This window comes from Anabrus simplex, chromosome 4 (genome assembly GCF_040414725.1).
Source record: "Anabrus simplex isolate iqAnaSimp1 chromosome 4, ASM4041472v1, whole genome shotgun sequence".
In the NCBI taxonomy this organism is placed as follows: Eukaryota; Metazoa; Arthropoda; class Insecta; order Orthoptera; family Tettigoniidae; genus Anabrus; species Anabrus simplex.
Genome location: NC_090268.1, coordinates 429,479,802 through 429,499,214, shown reverse-complemented (window position 1 = coordinate 429,499,214; position 19,413 = coordinate 429,479,802). Strand labels below are relative to the sequence as shown.

Here is a 19,413-nt window from a genome sequence, read left to right as displayed (position 1 = left end):
ATTGGAATCTACTTTAAAAGTAAAAGAAACACGTATTCTCGGAAAATCCAATGAGTGGGGGGCGGGGGACATCTTGGGGAGCGGGAGTGTAAAGGAGTTGAATTCCTTTCATGAGGACACATAAATCAAAAATTGAAGAAGTCAGAGTTGTGATAATTGGTGATAATTGGTATTTAGAAGATCCTTTAATATTAAAGAAACAAGTAGTTTTTTCCTGAAAATTCATTTGGGGGGGGGAGTGTGAAAGTAAGTGAAAAAAGTGAATTATTTTTATGGGGATACTTATAAGTCAAAACTGAAGGTAATAGACGTGAATATTGGTGTTTGGAATCTTCTTTAAATATAAAGAAACACGCCTTCTTTTAATTTTTTGGGTGGAGGTGGGGGGTAAATAAACTTAACGGTGGGGTTAAAAGGAGGTGAGACCAAATGATTTTACTGTTCATAATATACTTATAAGGAGCCTCCGTTGCTCAGGCGGCAGCGCGCCGGCCTCTCACAGTTGGGTTCCGTGGTTCAAAACCCGGTCACTCCATGTGACATTCGTGCTGGACAAAACTGAGGCGGGACAGGTTTTTCTCCGGATACTCCGGTTTTCCCTGTCATCATTCATTCCAGCAACACTGTCCAATATTTCATTTCATTTGTCATTCATCGATCATTGCTCCAGAGGAGTGGTTTCATCAGCCGGCATATTTCCTATTGTCGCCGCTAGGTGGGGCTTTATTCATTCCATTCCTGACCCTGTCGAATGACTGGAAACAGGCTGTAGATGTTCGATGTACTTATTCTGATCATAAACGTTCATAATATACTTATAAGGAGCCTCCGTTGCTCAGGCAGCAGCGCGCCGGCCTCTCACAGTTGGGTTCCGTGGTTCAAAACCCGGTCACTCCATGTGACATTCGTACTGGACAAAACTGAGGCGGGACAGGTTTTTCTCCGGATACTCCGGTTTTCCCTGTCATCATTCATTCCAGCAACACTGTCCAATATTTCATTTCATTTGTCATTCATCGATCATTGCTCCAGAGGAGTGGTTTCATCAGCCGGCATATTTCCTATTGTCGCCGCTAGGTGGGGCTTTATTCATTCCATTCCTGACCCTGTCGAATGACTGGAAACAGGCTGTAGATGTTCGATGTACTTATTCTGATCATAAAACGATCATTTTTAATCTTTCCTGGGTTTGTTTTCAACAGCCATCTTTTCCTTCGGAGAACGTTCTTAGATTACAGTAGACTCTTCTGGCATAGAAATAAAAATTTAAACACATTTGAAATAAACGATAGGAATGAGATTGACCGTCAGATTGTTCACCTCTATAATAAGATCCATAATGCACGGAAGTATGTCATTCGTATCGCCAGAAATCCCACACACTTGCCTAAGCGTGGCAATGGTGCTGGTCACATTGTCAACAATGACAGTGGCAGCAGATGTAGTTTACCGCCAAGTAGCGGTCTTGCATCTTGCTGTGGTTTCCAGGACATTTAATAATAATAATAATAATAATAATAATAATAATAATAATAATAATAATAATAATAATAATAATAATAATGTTCTGGACCATCGTCAAATTGTGCGGACCGCGCTGGAAACGGGTCTTGGCCTGGTAATGACTACGAATACAGTCCGTCCGCGGGTTCAGTACCGCCAAGGCACCAAAGACGACACCACGCCGCATCTCCTTTAGGATTTGATCCATACTAAAAATGCTTATAGGAAAAGATGGCAAAGATTTAGGGACCCAACTGACCGCGTGGAATACCTGGACCTAGCCCGGGAAGTACGAAACCGATTGCTGGAAAGAAAGATTGAAAAATGTGAGGAAATTTCCGTAATCTCTCAGAAAACGAGTCAGATCGCGAATTTTGGCGGATTCTCTCAGAAAACGAGTCAGATCGCGAATTTCGGAGAATTACATATAAAACGTTAAGCATCCAATTATAAATTTCAGTATAATACCGTAGCGAAGCACGGGTATCTTGCTAGTATTTCATATGGTTATAAGTGTTTTCATTTGAACGAGTGTGCTATCAAACAATACAAGTGTTCCCAGTGTTCCGTGTACATGAACGCGCGACAGCTTAGACTAGATCTATGTATTTATACATTTTGCTTCATTGTGTATATTTCATCCAATCATTTTCAGACAGAAACAGCACTGTCAAATCCAAGAATGCTCTTAGCCAAGTTTTCCACACCATTATAAGTGTCCTCATTGTGTTTTGTATATATTTTCAATCCAGTACATGTAATTCCAGTGTTCCATCTTCTATGAACACAAGACTGTTAGAGCCAGAACTGGGAACTTTCTAAGCTCCAAGTTCTCCTTGCCAAGTGCATGTTACATTTCTAGGTAATATCTATCAACTCAATGATGTATTTCCAAGCAACCACCTATAGGTGCATGGATTTTTCATTATGATGATTGTTATCAGTTTCCCCTTAATTTAATTTCCACCAAAAACTGATGATGATTCCATGGAGTCGAAACCGGTCTTCTTATAATTGAATAAATTGTTGTAATGTGTTAAATGGCGGAACATCCCTCAAACTCTACATTATTGGTTAAACGTCAACACGGAAATGAAGATCATAACTTACGACAGTTCGATTCTCTTCCATTATATTATTATTATTATTATTATTATTATTATTATTATTATTATTATTATTATTATTATTATTATTATTATTATTATTATTATTATTATTACTATTATTATTATTATTATTATTATTATTATTATTATTATTATTATTATTATTCAATAGCAGAGTTTCGACTATCTGGAATATACGGGCTGAGGGCAATCCAGATATGAAACAATCCGGATAATTCGGAGGTGAAAACACTACATTTTTTGAGCATGAGTGATTAAAGGATCAATCAATCAATCAATCAATCAATCAATCAATCAATCAATCAATCAATCAATCAATCAATCAATCAATCAATCAATCAATCAATCAATCAATCAATCAATCAATCAAAACTGATCTTCAATTTAGAGCAGTCGCCCAGGTGGCAAATTCCCTAGCTGTTGTTTACCTGGTCTTTTCTTAAATACCGGGCGAGTTGGTCGTGCGGTTAGAGGCGCGAGGCTGTCAGCTTGCATACTGGAGATGTTGGGTTCGAACCCACTATCGGCAGCCCTGAAAATGGTTTTCCGTGGTTACCCATTGTTTCCTATCTTGATTACCCTCAGCCCGTATAATCCGGATAGTCGGGACTCTGCTGTAATGACGATAATAATAATAATAATAATAATAATAATAATAATAATAATAATAATAATAATAATAATAAACATCATCATCATACTCTGTATCCAGGCAAGTGCTGGGGGCTGTGCCTTAACTAGTTTCACGGATGCTTCCTTTCCACTTCTAGGCCTTTCCTATCCCATCGTCGCCATAAGACCTTTCTTGGTCGGTGCGACGTAAAGTAAATTGTCTTTTCTTAAATATTTGCAAAGAATTAGGATATTTATGAACATCTACCTTGGCAATCCTCAATTCCTCTTCATATAAACGAATATTTGCCCCAATTTGTCCTCTTGAAATCCAATGTATCTTGTTTAGAAGCAGTAGGTGTTTCTACATTAGCGTCTGTAGATAAAATCCCAGCCTGCTTTGTTGGTAAAGAGACGTTGAAATCTTCTTTTCCTTCTTTTTCTTTTTCTTCATCTTCTACTTCAGCTTCTTAGTTGTCTTCTTGTCAAAACACCATTCAAAACTTATATCATCCCACGCCATCTGTTCACTGACAGCTCGGAACATGCCACTTAGTTGAGCAGCTTGTCTTCCTTCTCCCAAGTCTTCCCAGTCCAAATCCTGCAACATTTTCGTAACGTTACTCTTTTGCCGTAAATCACCCAAAACAAATCAAACTGTTTTTCTTTGGATTTTTTCCCGTTTTCGAATCAAGTACTCCTGATGAGGGTCCCATGCACCCAAACCATATTCTAGTTGGTGTCTTGCCAGATAATTATATGACCTCTTCTTTACATTCTTAATAGTTTTATTGTTTTTACGTCCAACCAACTACTTCTGAAGGTTTTCTGAGACGCCGGGGTGCCGGAATTTTCCCCGCAGGAGTTCTTTTACTGCCAGTAAATCTACCGACACGAAGCTGACGTATTTGAGCACCTTCAAATACTACCGGACTATGGCAGGACCGAACCCGCCAAGTTGGGGTCAGAAGTCCAGCGCCTCGACCGTCTGAGCCACTCAGTCTAGCTTTACATCTTCATTACATTACTTTATTATTTCCTCCGGATATACAGTAAAAATACCCATTTGATCTGTTAAATGAGAAAATAACAATGACCAGCCAAGCCAGAATAATTTAAAGTGAAATGAACAACTGGCACTGATATATGGCCCATGAACAACTCCTTATCGGAGATCCAATGGCCATGGTATTACGGCAAAACGGCACATGTAGTTTAAAACCTACATCTCCCTTCCGGCTTGGTTCGCAACTTAGCACATTTCAACCCGTACATTGTCTTCCCTGCTGACCTCCTCAAGTTGCTTACCCAGCTGTCGCCTTACATCGCCTGTCGTGTTTGTGTGTCACAAGTTCCTTGATGAGCATTTTAATATGAACTGCTTCCTAATTGCTCGACACCATAACTTGACTACCTCACTACAATACTCTTCTCGTTCCACGATATAATTCCTCTTAGAATTTATCCCTCTCATATCACTAAACATTTCAATAAATATAGTCACAATCTCACATTTTCATTTAACGCCAATCACCCTCCTATAGTTACAATCCTAAACAAACTCCACATTTCGAATTCCCATCCATCTCCTCAACTAATTACTTTCCACTTTAAATTACTCGCAATCAAATTCCACCTTTAAAATCCAATCCCATATTAGATTATACCATCACAATTTACCAACAACCGCCAACCTTCATCAACATCCAACCTCATCACCTCACCATATTTACCTTAAATTCACTAGACCTTACCAATACTCATCCCTCTCATGCCACCAATTCCTCATTCACACATACTTAATAATCACAAATCGATTTCAACCTCTTATAACAACAAACAAAACTAATCACTCTTCAATTCACCTTACTCATAATCATATTCCACACTTAAATTCCACCATCACATAGTTACAAATCCAGACCAACTCCATTTTTCGATTTCTCATACGCCGTACTGCTTCCATTATTACCATACCCTATTTATAGATCAATCACTCTTATCTCCACTACACCACTAACCCTACCTCTTTCAGATAACCATACATCAACAGTCAACCAAGTGATCACCATCCTCCAACATTTTCTCACATCTCACTAAATCAACCCCTTAAGAATGCCAAATAATTTCTCTTCAATTCAAATTATTCACGTTTCAAATTCTCGTCCATCTCGTTAACTAATCACTCTTCAATTCAACTTACTCACAATCAAATTCCACACGTAAATTCTACCATCACATCACTCTTATCTCCACTACACCACCAACTCCACCTCTTTCAGATAACAATACATCAACAGCCAACCAAGTTCTCACTACCTCTCTTATCAGTAAGACATAATGCCTAATTACAATTACTCTCTTGCCATGGCCCACTCACCGTATCACAGTTTACTCCTTCAATAATTACCATACCATACTCCGACGTTTTCTCACATCTCACCAAATCAACCCCTTAAGAATACACACAAATAACAATATCATCACTTTTGCCACATACCACCATATTCACTTTTACCACCAGATTTCGTGGCATAATACTCTATCCTCTTATACTTACAAACCCATACAAACTCCATATTTCAATTTTTCATCCATCTCCTCAAATAATTTCTCTTCAATTTAAATTACTCACATTCGAATTCCACATTTAACTTCCAATCTCGTGACCATCCAAATCAAACTCTTATCCTTCCTCAAATTCTTATCTACCTTACTCCTTCCCGTATCACCATACCATTTCTATAACTCAGTCACTCTTATCTCAAATACACCACCTATTCTACCTCTTCCAGATAACAATAACAGCCAGCCAAATCATCACTACCTCTCTTATTAGTTAACATAACATCTACCTCCCTTACTAACACTACATGGCTGTACACTGACTCTCTTCACTTAGCTTTATACTTCTTGTTACTACACCCTCCTCCTTATTCTTTCTTTCCCCACAGTTCTTTTAAACTCATGCTTCTTCTTTTCCTCAAAGCCCCCCTTTGCTAGGCGCCACATTTTTCTCTTTCTGCCCTTCGTTGCACTTCGTCGCTTCTCCCATAACATGTATTGTCTCGTTCATTGTCTCATCAAGTCTCACAAGGCTCTCTGCATACACATCCTTATATTTTTCCCTGGTAGCGATCCTGATTGCTGTCAACGGCGACATGTTAATCATTGTCCTTTCTTTATCAATAATTCTGCACGGGGTTGCCACGGAGCTTGTCTTTATACTGCAATCATCTCTCCTTCCTTCCTCAGAACTTGCCACCTCTGAAGCAGTAACTAGCCAACTCTGAGGCAGTTTCTATGACCCCATTGGATCCTGGTCTTCCCCTTACCTCATGTCCATCTTCTCCGGGAAGGATTCCCGCTGCTAGCCTTTCTTCCACTCTCGTCCTCGTATCTTCATCCTGTTTCATCCTTTCCTCTAGTTCAAGTAAGTTTGTTACGGACCAAAGCCTTATCCACCTGCCATTAGTCACTCCTAATTGCTGTTCTCTGATGTGAGCTTTCAGTCCTTGTTGTCTGGTCCTCACCATATGATTTTTAAGAACTTTTAAATTCTTCATTCCTATGTCTCTCTTAATGCGAATTTTGTCACTCTGAATGTTATCCACGTTTCTGATCACTATCTCGGCCATCAGAGTATATAGCAATTTCACTTTTACAGGCCTGCTACCCTGAGCTTTAGCTATTCTTTCCACGTCGTCTATATCCACCACACTAAAACAGATTTTCAATTTTCCCTGTATAAGCTCCACCAATAACCAGCAGCATCTCCTCATTCCCTTCCATCTCCACCTTGCATTCTTTTTTAATATTCGTTCCCTTCTTCATTCTTCCCTGTCATCTCCCAATAGTGACCCTGTACTGCTCAATACCAATCATCTTCGGAGCTTCCTCCTCACACTCTACTTGACCCGACCGCTCCCCAACTCCTACACCACTCCACTCAGCCGACACACACCACACGACACGTTTGTTCTCCTTGCTGGCTTACGCTAGACTGTTTACATCCCTACTACAACCCCTAAATACCTTCATAACCCTTAATGTACAATCCCGTTTATGTGAAAGTGAAAATCCACAGCCTTTCTCCAGTCATACGACCGGGTCAGGAAGAGAATGATGATATCCCTATCTAGCTTGAGGATAGGAATCGTGCCAGCAGCCGAAGTCTGTCGCACTCCTCTGGGGCAATGATTAATGACTGACAGATGAAATGAAATGATATTGGAGACTGTTGGTAGAATGAAAGATGGCAGGGAAAACCGCAGTACCCGGAGAAAATCTACAGTTTTAGCCCTTTTGGCAAGCATCTCAATGTTGAAAACAGCCGAGAGATATGAGCTACGAATTTTAGGTAAATAAAATATAATAAAGTACTTACGGTATGAGAATGGATATTCTTTATTTGTTTCCTAAAATTATAATCCTTTTCTTAATCACCGTTATCCGGTCGATTAGATAAGCAGTTTGCCTTTTTCTAACGAGCGCTAATGTGACGCATTGTTTCACTTAAACACCACTACCTGCGTTAAGGTGAGTCAGTGCAGAGTTTCAATTAAGCACCACTACGAGCGCTAATGTGAGTCAGTGTAGAGTTTCACTTAAGCCCTTATAACTACTTCCGGTGTGGATATTTTTCGAGAAATCAAAAAATACGTGATGGTATTGAACCAAGGAACACATTACAGAAGGAATTATCCAAGACTTATTTACATAAGTTAATTTGGTCAGGATTAAAAAAAGAAAACGAGTAAAGGAACAAGCGATTTTAGGCTGTTTTTCAGGAACTGCATTTAGGCCGGAAGTGACTTTCGAAATTTGTTTTTAGTTTGATGGATATATCCAAGACTAAAAAATTCGAAACATTTTCGGGCCCTTTAGCCTTTTAACTTTTGACCCAATTTAGGAAATTGCTTAATTTTACTTTTTTCGTAGTGTGCGGTCCCCTACTTTGTCTGCTAAGAAATGTTTTCAGCATTAAAATCCTGTGCCGTCTCCGCTTTGTCCAGCACAAATCTCACATGGGGTAACCGGGATTTGAACCACGGAATCAAGCTGCCGCCTGAGTCATGGAGGAACTTGTTAATGTGATCACTATGATTCAGTTACATATGCATATAGTATACCAAGGTATTTAAAATATTACGTGCAGGGTTTCATTCTGAACATTGTCTTCGTCAGCTGATAAGCCCGCTCTAATTTCCAGAATTTGACATTGATGCTTCCTGTTCTCGCCCATTCTACTGGATTAATTCACTCAGAGCAGGGCTGAGTGGCTCAGACGGTTGAGGCGCTGGCCTTCCGACACCAACTTGGCAGGTTCGATCCTGGCTCTGTCCGGTGGTATTTCAAGGTGCTCAAATACGTCAGCCTCGTGTAGGTAGATTTACTGGCACGTAAAAGAACACCTGTGGAACTAAATTCCAGCATCTCGGCGTCTCCGGAAAACCGTAAAAGTGGTTAGTGGGACGTAAAGCTAGTAATAATATTACTCACTGAATTTCTTGACGCGTTCAATTTTCCCGTAGTTTATGAACGTCAGTTATAGCCCCTCACTGGTGTTCGCATTTACTTAGTCTCTGAAAAGTGGTGGCCGTTGTATTAGGTAGGTTCCAAAATGGTAAAACAAATGTTTATAAATAAATGCAATGTAAATTTTAACCCGACAGCAGTTGTTTAATGCTTCCTTTGTCCAGAAATAATAGTCGCATTCCGTCAACGAGCTTTTATTGTTAACAACTGCAACGTAATAGCAATTTAAGCACAGATTCCGTCAACGAGCTTTTATTGTTAACAACGGCAACGTAATAGCAATTTAAGCACAGATTCCGTCAACGAGCTTTTATTGTTAACAACTGTAACGTAATAGCAATTTAAGCACAGATTCCGTCAACGAGCTTTTATTGTTAACAACGGCAACGTAATAGCAATTTAAGTACAGATTCCGTCAACGAGCTTTTATTGTTAACAACGGCAACGTAATAGCAATTAAAGCACAGAACAGTGATGTTCGCTCTGTCGCAGAGCATATAAAATGGTTTAGCAGTCTGGAACATATGCGCATGCCTTTGGTAGGCGGTCGCACGAACCGAGGTGTTCAGATCAACGCAAGCTATCGGTCAATGCAATGGTGGTGACGTGAGTCAGACGCTTTGTGTGTACAATAGATGTCAATACGGAGTACGTACCGTTTATATATTGTACTTGCGGTGATAATGAAGAAAGGGGAAGACTGAAAAATATTGTTGATCATCAAAGGAGGGCCATTTATGAGCATTTGCTTCGTGCAAGTAATAATGGCATCTTGCAAAGAGGTGTAATAAAGGAAAGTGTTGTGAAATTTGCCGTTCATAGACGGTCCATAGAGCGCATATGGGAACTAGGTGAGAACTCCATAATGAATGACAACATTGTTGCTGATGTCTCCGCTAGAATGAAAGGGAGAGTCGGTAGAAAGAAGAAATGCATAGGTCAGGATAGACTTAAAAACATTCCATTGAGTCAAAGAAAGACTATCAGATCTGTAGCTGTCCCTTTGGGTATGGCAAAATCAACAGTGCATCGCAGAATCAAAGAAAAAGCTGTTCGACGACATTCATCAAGACTAAAACCAACACTGAACTTCACAGGGGAACAGAAGCGTTTGCAATTTTGTTTGTCAATGTTGGATCCAGCAATTTCGATACGCAGAGCAAGATTTCAGGACATATTCTATCGGATTCATGTTGATGAAAAATGGTTTTACATGACTGCAGAAAAAGGACGATTTTACCTTGCTGCTGAAGAACCCTATCCACATCGAACCTGTCAGAATAAACGCTTCATTACGAAGATGATGTTTCTAGCAGCAGTGGCGCGTCCCCGTCCTGATTCAATGCGTAACCAGCACTTTTATGGCAAGCTTGGGGGTATTTCCATTCATCGTCCAGGAACCAGCAAAACGCAGTAGCAAAAATAGGCCTAGGGGGACACTGGTTACGAAACCTATCCAATCCGTTACACAGGACGAATACAGAAAGATGCTCATCGAGAAAGTTCTTCCTCATATCCAGTTAAAATGGCCTTCATGGACAGCATCCAAACCCATCAACATGAAACAGGATAACGCAAAACCGCACATTGATCCGTCTGAACCTGAGTTTAAAGCTGCCGCTTCTAATACTGGTCTAACCATACAATTGTACTGTCAGCCTCCAAATAGCCCAGATATGACTGTCCTAGATCTCGGCTTCTTCCATGCCGTACAGTCTCTCCAATATCAAGAGGCAACATCCACAGCAGATGAACTTGTTACTGCTGTTGAAAAAGCCTTCAACGACCTCCCTGCTGAGACACTGAATGTTTTCCTGACCCTCCAACAAGTTATTGTTGAATGCATCAAGGTTCATAGAAAGAACTGTTACACCTGCCTCACATGAGGAAACAGAAACTGCAACGACAAGGGTGTATACCTCTTGTTCTACAGTGTGATTCCGATATTGTCATATCAGCTCGTGCTGCCTTAGAACGTGTTGAGTGATCAGGTGCAGTTGTGAGTACTGTCAATAGCATCGGCTTGGTGTGGTGTATTAGTGTTATAAGTGTATTCCTTTCTGTATTGTTTATTGTCAATAAATTACTTGCGAAAGAAATGCGACTATTATTTTGGGACAGAGGAAGTATTATCTGAAGTAATCCCACATACTGTATATGAGTTGACTATGTAAGTACAGAAGATATTATAAGTAGAATTCTGTAAGCAGTATAAATCTATTAAGGATGAGCTGTGTGTTTAATAGAAAAATTGTTAGTGTAAATTGTATAATAGGCCTACTGTAACATAGGAAAAGGTCTTCTTCACTTGTTAATTTAAAAGATAGTGCTTGATAATAATGTACTACGTAATTTAGTGTACCATTTGCCACCGAGTTAGACACTTCATTTGCAAATAATGTTATTTTGATTTGATTTTTGTAAACTGATTCCTGTGGTCCTACTCTCTCAGAAATTTCTTTCATCCAGTTGATTTTCTTTATTGCTGGATTATTATTATTATTATTATTATTATTATTATTATTATTATTATTATTATTATTATTATTATTATTATTATTATCTATACTAATATTATAAAGAGGAAAAATTTGTTTGTTTGTAACGAATAGGCTCGAAAACTACTTAACCGATTTTAAAAATTACTTCACCTGTAGAAAGCTACATTGCGAGTGAGTAACATGGGCTGTATTTTATTTTCAAAACAACTCTAGGTGGGGGCACGGGGGGAGATATAAAAATAATAGGCTAATATAGGCAAAATATCGAATTTGTAGTATAAGGACGAGACAAAGCTCAATTTAATCCTCTTGACGCAAAGAACAGAACTCGGTAAGCCCTACGGACCCGAAAACCATGTTTTAAGGCCCTAAAACTAACCGTTACGCAGATATTGGCACCACACTACCCCTCCTCTAAGAATCGGATAAAGTAATGAACTGCCGTAACCATGGCAACGTCAGCTTCAGGATTCTAGAGCAGCGAAATTATCTACAATAAATCACGAGAACTTAACATGTTACAGACATGAAAATTGAAATTTTGAATGCCCTTTAAAAATAAATGAACACAAATATTCGTTTTCACAAAATCCACTTAAGGGGGGGGGGTATGTGAAAAGAAGTGAGGAAGGAGTTGAATTATTTATATGAGGATACATATATCTCAAAAAATGAAGATGTTACAGACTTTAAAATTGGTACTTGGAATCTCTTTAGAAATGAACACACTCTTTTCGGAAAATGCACTTAAGGGGGTGAAAAGAATAAAAAAGCGTGTGAATTTTTAAAAATGAGTATCTCCTTCTTCTATCGCTTTACTCACACCTGTGAGGTTGCGGCTACGAACTCTGTCGCACATGAGGATTTGACCCTGTTTTACGGCTGATGCCCTTCCTGACGGCAACCGTATGTCTAGGGATGTAATCTATACTTCTATACTAATATTATAAAGAGGAAAAATTTGCATATTTGTTTGTAACGGATAGACTCAAAAACTACTGAATCGATTTTAAAAATTACTTCACCTATAAGAGCTACATTGCCAGTGAGGACCATGGGCTGTATTTTATTTTCAAAACATTTTGGGGGGGGGGGGCGACGACGGGAGATATACAAATATTAAAATAATAGGATAATATAAGCGAAATCGAATTTGTCGTACAAGGACGAGACAAAGCTCATTTTAAGCTCCTTGACGCAAAGAACAAAACTCGGTAAAACCTTCGGGCCCGAAGACCCTGTATTAAGGCCCTAACACCAACCGTTATGGAGATATTGGAACCAAACTCTCCCTGCTCTAGGAATCGGATAAAGAAACGAACGGCCGTAACCATGGCAACGTCAGCTCCAGGATTCTAGAGCAGCTAGATTATGCATGTACGTTTGGGCACAGCTGCCAACCAAAATTGATACACGTATGACTTACTATCTGGAAAAAATGAACTGTTGTGTAAGACGCTCATAGCACTCCTTTGAGCGTGGATGGAAAGGGAGTGAAGTATAAAAAGAATAGTCCCGGAGATCTCCTTAGTACAGCGACCAGCGGTTGCCGACGGACCTCCGATTTTACGTACTGGCTTAGGTTTCAGCATTTTGCGGAGTCTGTTACCTATAGTTTAAACTATTTTCTATCAAATAAAGGAGTAGTAGGATCACTGAAGTTATTAGTGCCGATATTTTGGTCCACTTTTACGATCATTGTAACCATGAAAACCTATATACTGTACACAATTGTCAAGATGGTGTGCCCATGACTTGAAAAAATTTCTCAACATTTATACTTAGATACATTATATGATATGCGACATGAGAATTATAATTCTCGATAATTATAGTAGTTTCTTTTATGCATCGCGTAGGCCTATTTCCTCGATCATTTGTAATAGTTACGAAATGTCGGATCAAACAAATACATTCAATAATATTTATATTTGTGTTACTATCTAGCGGAAGTATACTTCCACTAAACCTGCAGCTTTGTGAAGGGAGCAGGTATATCTAGGTGGGAATGAAGGAAAAACATGGTAGCAAAAGATCTTAGAGGTCGATGCTAATTAGGAACTAATATTTAGAGGCCCAATGAAGAAAAGAAGAAGAAGAAGAAACACTATAATTCCAAACATGACAAATAATTCCTACGTACTTAAGTAAATACACCAGTGATATAAATATCTAATGAAGTCAGTCATACTGATAGTATGAGTAACTAAAGCCAGTTTCTGATAACCCGTACGAAGAACGGGTACTTCTGCTAGTTATTATTATTATTACTATTATTATTATTATTATTGTTGTTGTTGTTGTTGTTTCACATATCACTGCTTTTCTCTTTACCAGGGCTGCTTGTATACTTCATCCGAGGCCAGTTTGGAGGTTGGCCCACACCGGCGTTACCACGATTCTTGGATGGAACGGAAGAACCACACATTACATCCGACGAGAGCTCTTGGGTCATCTCTCTTAAACACATTCTAACGATAGCTGGCAGTCTTCCTGCCGGCTACCTTGCAGACACGATCGGCCGGAAGAAGACCTTGCTGCTCGCCAGTGTGCCTTTTCTTCTCTCCTGGGTGCTAGTGTCAATTGCCAAGTCTGTCGAGTTGCTGTACATTGGACGAGGCTTTGCAGGTCTTGGCTTAGGCTTGTCCAACACAGTGGGTGCTATGTACATGGTAGAGATAGCAGAAGATCGCGTACGAGGAGCACTCGGGACACTCTTCATGCTCATGGTAAACTTGGGAGTCATGTTCGAACAAGGAATTGGACCTCATATATCTCTGACCTTGCTAGGTCTACTTTCAGCGATATTCCCCATTCTGTTTGCAGTTACATTTGTATGGATGCCAGAATCACCCTACTATTACTTAATACGGAACAGAAAGAAGGAAGCAGAAAAGTCTCTTCTGCGACTGAGATGCACGGATAATTTGGAGAATATCAAAGAGGAGTTCCATGGAATGGAGGTGTTTGTGGAAGAGAACTTGAAAAGTAATTCAAGTTTCAAAGATCTAATCTTCCACAGAGGGAATCGTAAAGCTCTCTTTATTACAGTTGGTTTGACGATCTTCCAGAGTTTGAGTGGAGCGATTCCCATAACAGCGTACACCAAAATAATCTTCCAGGAGAGTGAAATGTCCCTCGACCCGGACGTAGGTATAATGATCGTGGCGATTGTCCAGATCTTCATCAGCGTCGTCTGCCCATCTACCGTGGACATACTGGGACGCCGTCCTATACTGCTTTTGTCGACAGCATTGTGTGCAGTCTCGCTGACACTAAAAGGTCTCTTCTTCTATTTCAAGGCTGGTGGGTCAGACATGTCTGCCTTTGATTGGGTGCCTGTCACGACAATGGCGGTATACATCTCGACCTACACTATGGGAATAGGGACAATACCTAATGTAATCATGGGGGAGATATTCCCAACTAATGTCAAAGGAATCGCTGTAGCCTTTAACACTATGCTGGATGGAATGGGCGTAACCGTGATCACGATAGTGTACCAGGTAAGATTACATTATGTCATTTGTAACTCCTGATGAATAGCTCATTTTCAAAACCATTTGGTGCTGTCAAAATAATATTAAAAATCTCTGTCGAAGACATTCCATGATGCATGATAGTTCTTACAAGTGTGGGTCGGATCTTTCTTCCCGGTAATACACTAGAATTAAAATTGTAAACCCCGGAAATTGATACAGGCAGCTCCTCTGGAGTATAGACGCCTTTTGAAGCTGCTGAACTGTAGTACATATCTCCTAGTAGAAAATTGTTCCTTCGCTTCATGCGCCGCTGGTGCAAGGAGTTCTCCTCAACCTTCAAACTGTTCACTATCTTCTCTTGTAACCTTAGATGGGACCCACGCAAGGTACTACCAGCCTGGCCAGAGGGCCCAAGCATTTTTTACGAGGTGTTACTTCTCTCCCTCCTCCTTCTTCATCTCTTGCACGACGAGGCCCCGAGCTCGTGACCGGCATAGAGGAGGTGGTTCTGAGACAGATCGGTACCTCAGAAGTAAAATTAAAGACGGGGCCAAATGTAGATACATGATAAAGAGGTACCAAGGCTTCAAGATGAAATCAAATCCCAAAAGACGGAGAAGACCGTTACCCGAAGAGTACGATGAGACGCTCGCTGATGGGCTCATAAAATACTGGGAGGACAGGAAATCGAATCCACGTCCTTCCAGGTGAAGCCTGGGCTATGCAGCCACTGGATTGAAAACATGCAGCGTGTTTGAGAATGAATGTTGTGGAAGAAGGCAAATTGGCTATTTTTAACGTGGGACACATGTCCGAAATTCATGGTTTGGGCGCCTTGGGGTTTCAACACTTGACAACGCTTCGGATATGACGACTGGTGTGTGTTGTACATCTTGTCAAGGAACCTCCTCGAACTTAACAACAGCATCAAATCGTACATTAAATTAGAAAAAGTGTTTGAAATGTCGACCTTCTGCTGGAATACAGTCTTTATCGGTGGTGGAGAAATTGATGCATATGGTCAAAGAAGTTCGATTGTGTGCACATTGTCTCAGTCACTATGCGGATTCTTGCGATAAGGTGCTCCTTTGATGGTACACGAGTCTCGTGTACCCTTGATAGTACCACAAAGCATAAATTATTGACTAAGGGTGGATATGGCGGGTGTGTTTTTCAAATTAAGAAAAATATATTACTTTATACATGACAACAGAAACCAGCGATGAAAATAATTTTATATCAATTCTACATAATAGACAATATTGTGTAGAAATGGCTAAGAGCTTTTACCTGAATACAAGATACATTTCACACCGTTTTTGCTGTTGATATTTCCTGATTTATTCATGAATTCAAAAATCCTCCGTATTATATAATCCTCCTGAATTATATAATCGAGGCGATGCATCATTGCTCGTATTAATAGTTAGTCCTCAAATTTGTGAACGAATATCGTGACAATACGTTTTGAATTTTCTAAAAAATAGCTAAATTGAAGGTTATTTCAAACACATGAAATAATTATTAAAAATTATGTTAGTTTTCCTGTGACTGCTGTTACGGAAGAGGGAAGTTTCCCAACAACGAAACATATCTAAACCTATCTTATAGCGACTGTGACCGTAAAACGCCTTGGTAACCTAGCGGGGAGTGTTAGTTGAGGGAGAGAGTGGTGGGAAAAATTGGGGCAAATATTCATTTATAGAAAGAGGAATTAAGAACTGGAATAATTTATTGAAGGAACTGCTCGATTATTTCCAACTTCTTTGGAAGGATATAAGAAAAGTCCAGGTAAACAACTGATGGGGAATCTGCCACCTGGATGACAGCCTTAAATGCAGATCAGTGATGATTGTTTGATTAGCTTATTGATTGAGAGAAATGCAAATGCCATCATTGATGAGCTCACCTCAGAATGCAAGCCGTCTTTAAAACACCATAAAGTATGAGCATGGGAGTAACAAATGTATTTCATAATAATTATTTTGCACGTTTATAATACAAAATAATATTTTTAAAAAATATTTGCAAACAATTAGGCAATGCATTGTTTAGATCCCACTCGGGCTTGGTTTTTCATAATTAAAAATCATGACATGCTTGAAATACATCCATCTCTCTTCTGGCAATCATGATTGGCAGCGTTACAGTTCCTTACACTGCTGCCAGATCGCGCCACTATCCTTGCCGGATAGAACACGAGAGATTGTTTTGAAGAGTAACAAACGCATGTTCCGTACGCTTTGTTTCCCCCTCGATCCTAAAATGGCATCACGTGTCTTGATTCTTTGAGCGATAGCATGATATAAAAAAACAATTTAACACAGAAAAATCATAAATATATCACCAAACAAAACACAAGATTTACCTTAATTTTCACTTTTCCAAAACGCCCGTGGAACAATGCAAGGACAAATAACCACCAAGAAAGAGGGGAGGACAAGGAACTCACTTCGATGAGAAGAATGAAACCATCAATCTACCTAAATAAAGAAAAATAATTAACGTGAACAAAAATTAATTTTGTAAAGGTAAAATAAAACGAGACCCACGTAAAATTTTATTCAACTATCAAACTAGACAAACCAGTAAGGAAACTTTAAAATTTATATGATAAAATATTAGCAATTAATAATATTTCAAATCAGAGCTTACTTAATTTAACACTCTAGATTCCAATCCACAACCAGGGGGTCCCACAGTATCTAACAATGCCTAAATTAGTTACCACAATATTTTGTTTAAAAAAAAAGAAATTTGAACTGGGGAAGTCACGAAGCAACATTTTGCAAAATCCTTACAGATCCATCATCAAAAATAAACATCAAATCATCTTAAGGAAGAATTAAAACTTCACTGGAGGTAAAATTACATACCTGCCACACGAAATGTAAATGACCAAGACTTACAAGCAGATCATACAGTATTTCGATAAAAATTACTGCATTTAATAAATCACAATGGAGATATATGAGATCATTACATATCTCCGACCTGAACTGTCGCAATCCATGTTAATGTAAATAAGGGATAACACACAGTCAGCCAATCAAATTACATATAAGAACAGACAAGAACCCAAGTTACGCAGTACCGGTAATATCAATTAAGGAAAACAATTTTGGCTCCAACATTTACTTAAATAATCATCGTTACAGCCCATTCTGAGTTTCATCACCCGTATCTCACAATTCTTGACAGTAAAATAAATTAATAATAATAATAATAATAATAATAATAATGATAATAATAATAATAAATTAAATCGTAACCATAAATCCGAGCTATCAGCTCAATGAAGAAACGAACATTCGAAGTGAAGAAAATGAATCAGAGCGTCCGCTATACCGAGCGAATCAAATTAGGATCAATTTACACTTAAAAACAGAAAAGAAACATAGTGAAAACGAAACAACAGACGCAGTTGGATACAGATTCTAATTCTAGAATATACATTTTCATACGAAACTGGCTATTGGCTTTCTCTCGTTGGGTTACTTGACATTTGCCTTAATGAATCAGTTTATTTAAGGCAAACATATGTATTGTTATGCTATCAACGCTTTGAATAATGAGTTATTCTGTGATATTAAGTTCGGAAAGACTTAACACATTATAAACACTTCACGTGCACTTCTCTGTTTCAGGAATCAGTTGACGCATTTGGCTTGTACGTCGTATTCTGGGGACTCGCTGTGCTGGCTGCCTTGAGCACTGTGTTTGTAGCGAGCGTGGTGCCCGAGACAAAAGGGAAGACTCTGCGCCAAATTCATCACGAACTTTCTCCCTCTACAAAGAGAGAGGAAAACCTCTCAATATCATGAACCAGCCATGATCTTCATAGCTTAAACGACTGTGGAATGGGATGGTAGAGAACATCGACGGTATCCCCTGCCTGTCGTAAGAGGTGACTTAAAGGGGGGCTAGAGGCTGCCACCTTAAGAGCGCGGGTTGCGAGCTCGTTTCCCATAGCTTAGTGTGGCACTGCCTCCACATAATTGCATCAGGCTCCTTTCATTTCTCCTATCTGACCTCCTTTTGTCATCTCTTGCTCTTTTTGACCTCAAGATCTAGGGAGTCTTTCATTTTCACGTCCTTCGCGGCCCTTCATTTTCTTTTTCAATAGCTTTGTCCTTTGAAGTATCTGACATTTTTCCCCTCTGATTTTTGTTAATAGAGGATAGTTGCCCAGTTGTACTCCCTCTTAAAACATCAATCACCACCACCACCCTCTTGACTTACCACTTCAAAATTTTAATCCCCAGAAATGCTTTCTTAAAACAAACTCTACATTGCAATGCGTAGACTCCTTTCTGTATCAGAAATTCTGATACGCGACGAGACTTGATTTTTTTACGACTTTGTTTTACGTCGGACCGACACAGATAGGCGTTATTGCGACGATGGGATAGGAAAGGGAAGGAAGCAACTGTGGCCTTAATTGAAGTACAGCCTTAGCATTTGCCTGGTGTGAAATTGGGAAAACATGGAAAAACCATCTTCAGGGCTGGACAGTGGTGTTGGAAGCCACAATTTCCCGAACGATAGATAGCCTTTTGCACCTTAATCGGTCTATTTCCTTAAGTCTTTTTTATTCTCTGCACGCCATACACCATCGGATTCCGTGCAGTTTACTTTGAATCCTGC

The 19,413-nt window shown here is 39.4% G+C and overlaps 1 protein-coding gene across 1 annotated transcript; it reads left to right on the top strand.

The window, feature by feature from the left end:
- Positions 1 to 10,270: 10,270 nt before the first annotated feature.
- LOC136872803 (facilitated trehalose transporter Tret1-2 homolog) lies at positions 10,271 to 18,838 on the top strand. Its single transcript, XM_068227434.1, has 3 exons — positions 10,271 to 10,649; positions 13,622 to 14,805; positions 18,414 to 18,838. Exons 1-3 carry the CDS (start codon positions 10,271 to 10,273, stop codon positions 18,588 to 18,590), a joined length of 1,740 nt encoding a protein of 579 aa, XP_068083535.1. The 3' UTR covers positions 18,591 to 18,838.
- The last annotated feature ends 575 nt before the right edge of the window (positions 18,839 to 19,413 follow it).

Bases quoted from the DNA above. Each gene is read 5' to 3' on its own strand.
- LOC136872803 (XM_068227434.1), top strand. From the start codon at position 10,271: ATGCTCATCGAGAAAGTTCTTCCTCATATCCAGTTAAAATGGCCTTCA. The intron at 10,650-13,621 runs GTTACACCTGCC...TCTCTTTACCAG, and splicing joins CAAGGTTCATAGAAAGAACT to GGCTGCTTGTATACTTCATC. The intron at 14,806-18,413 runs GTCATTTGTAAC...TCTCTGTTTCAG, and splicing joins ACCAGGTAAGATTACATTAT to GAATCAGTTGACGCATTTGG.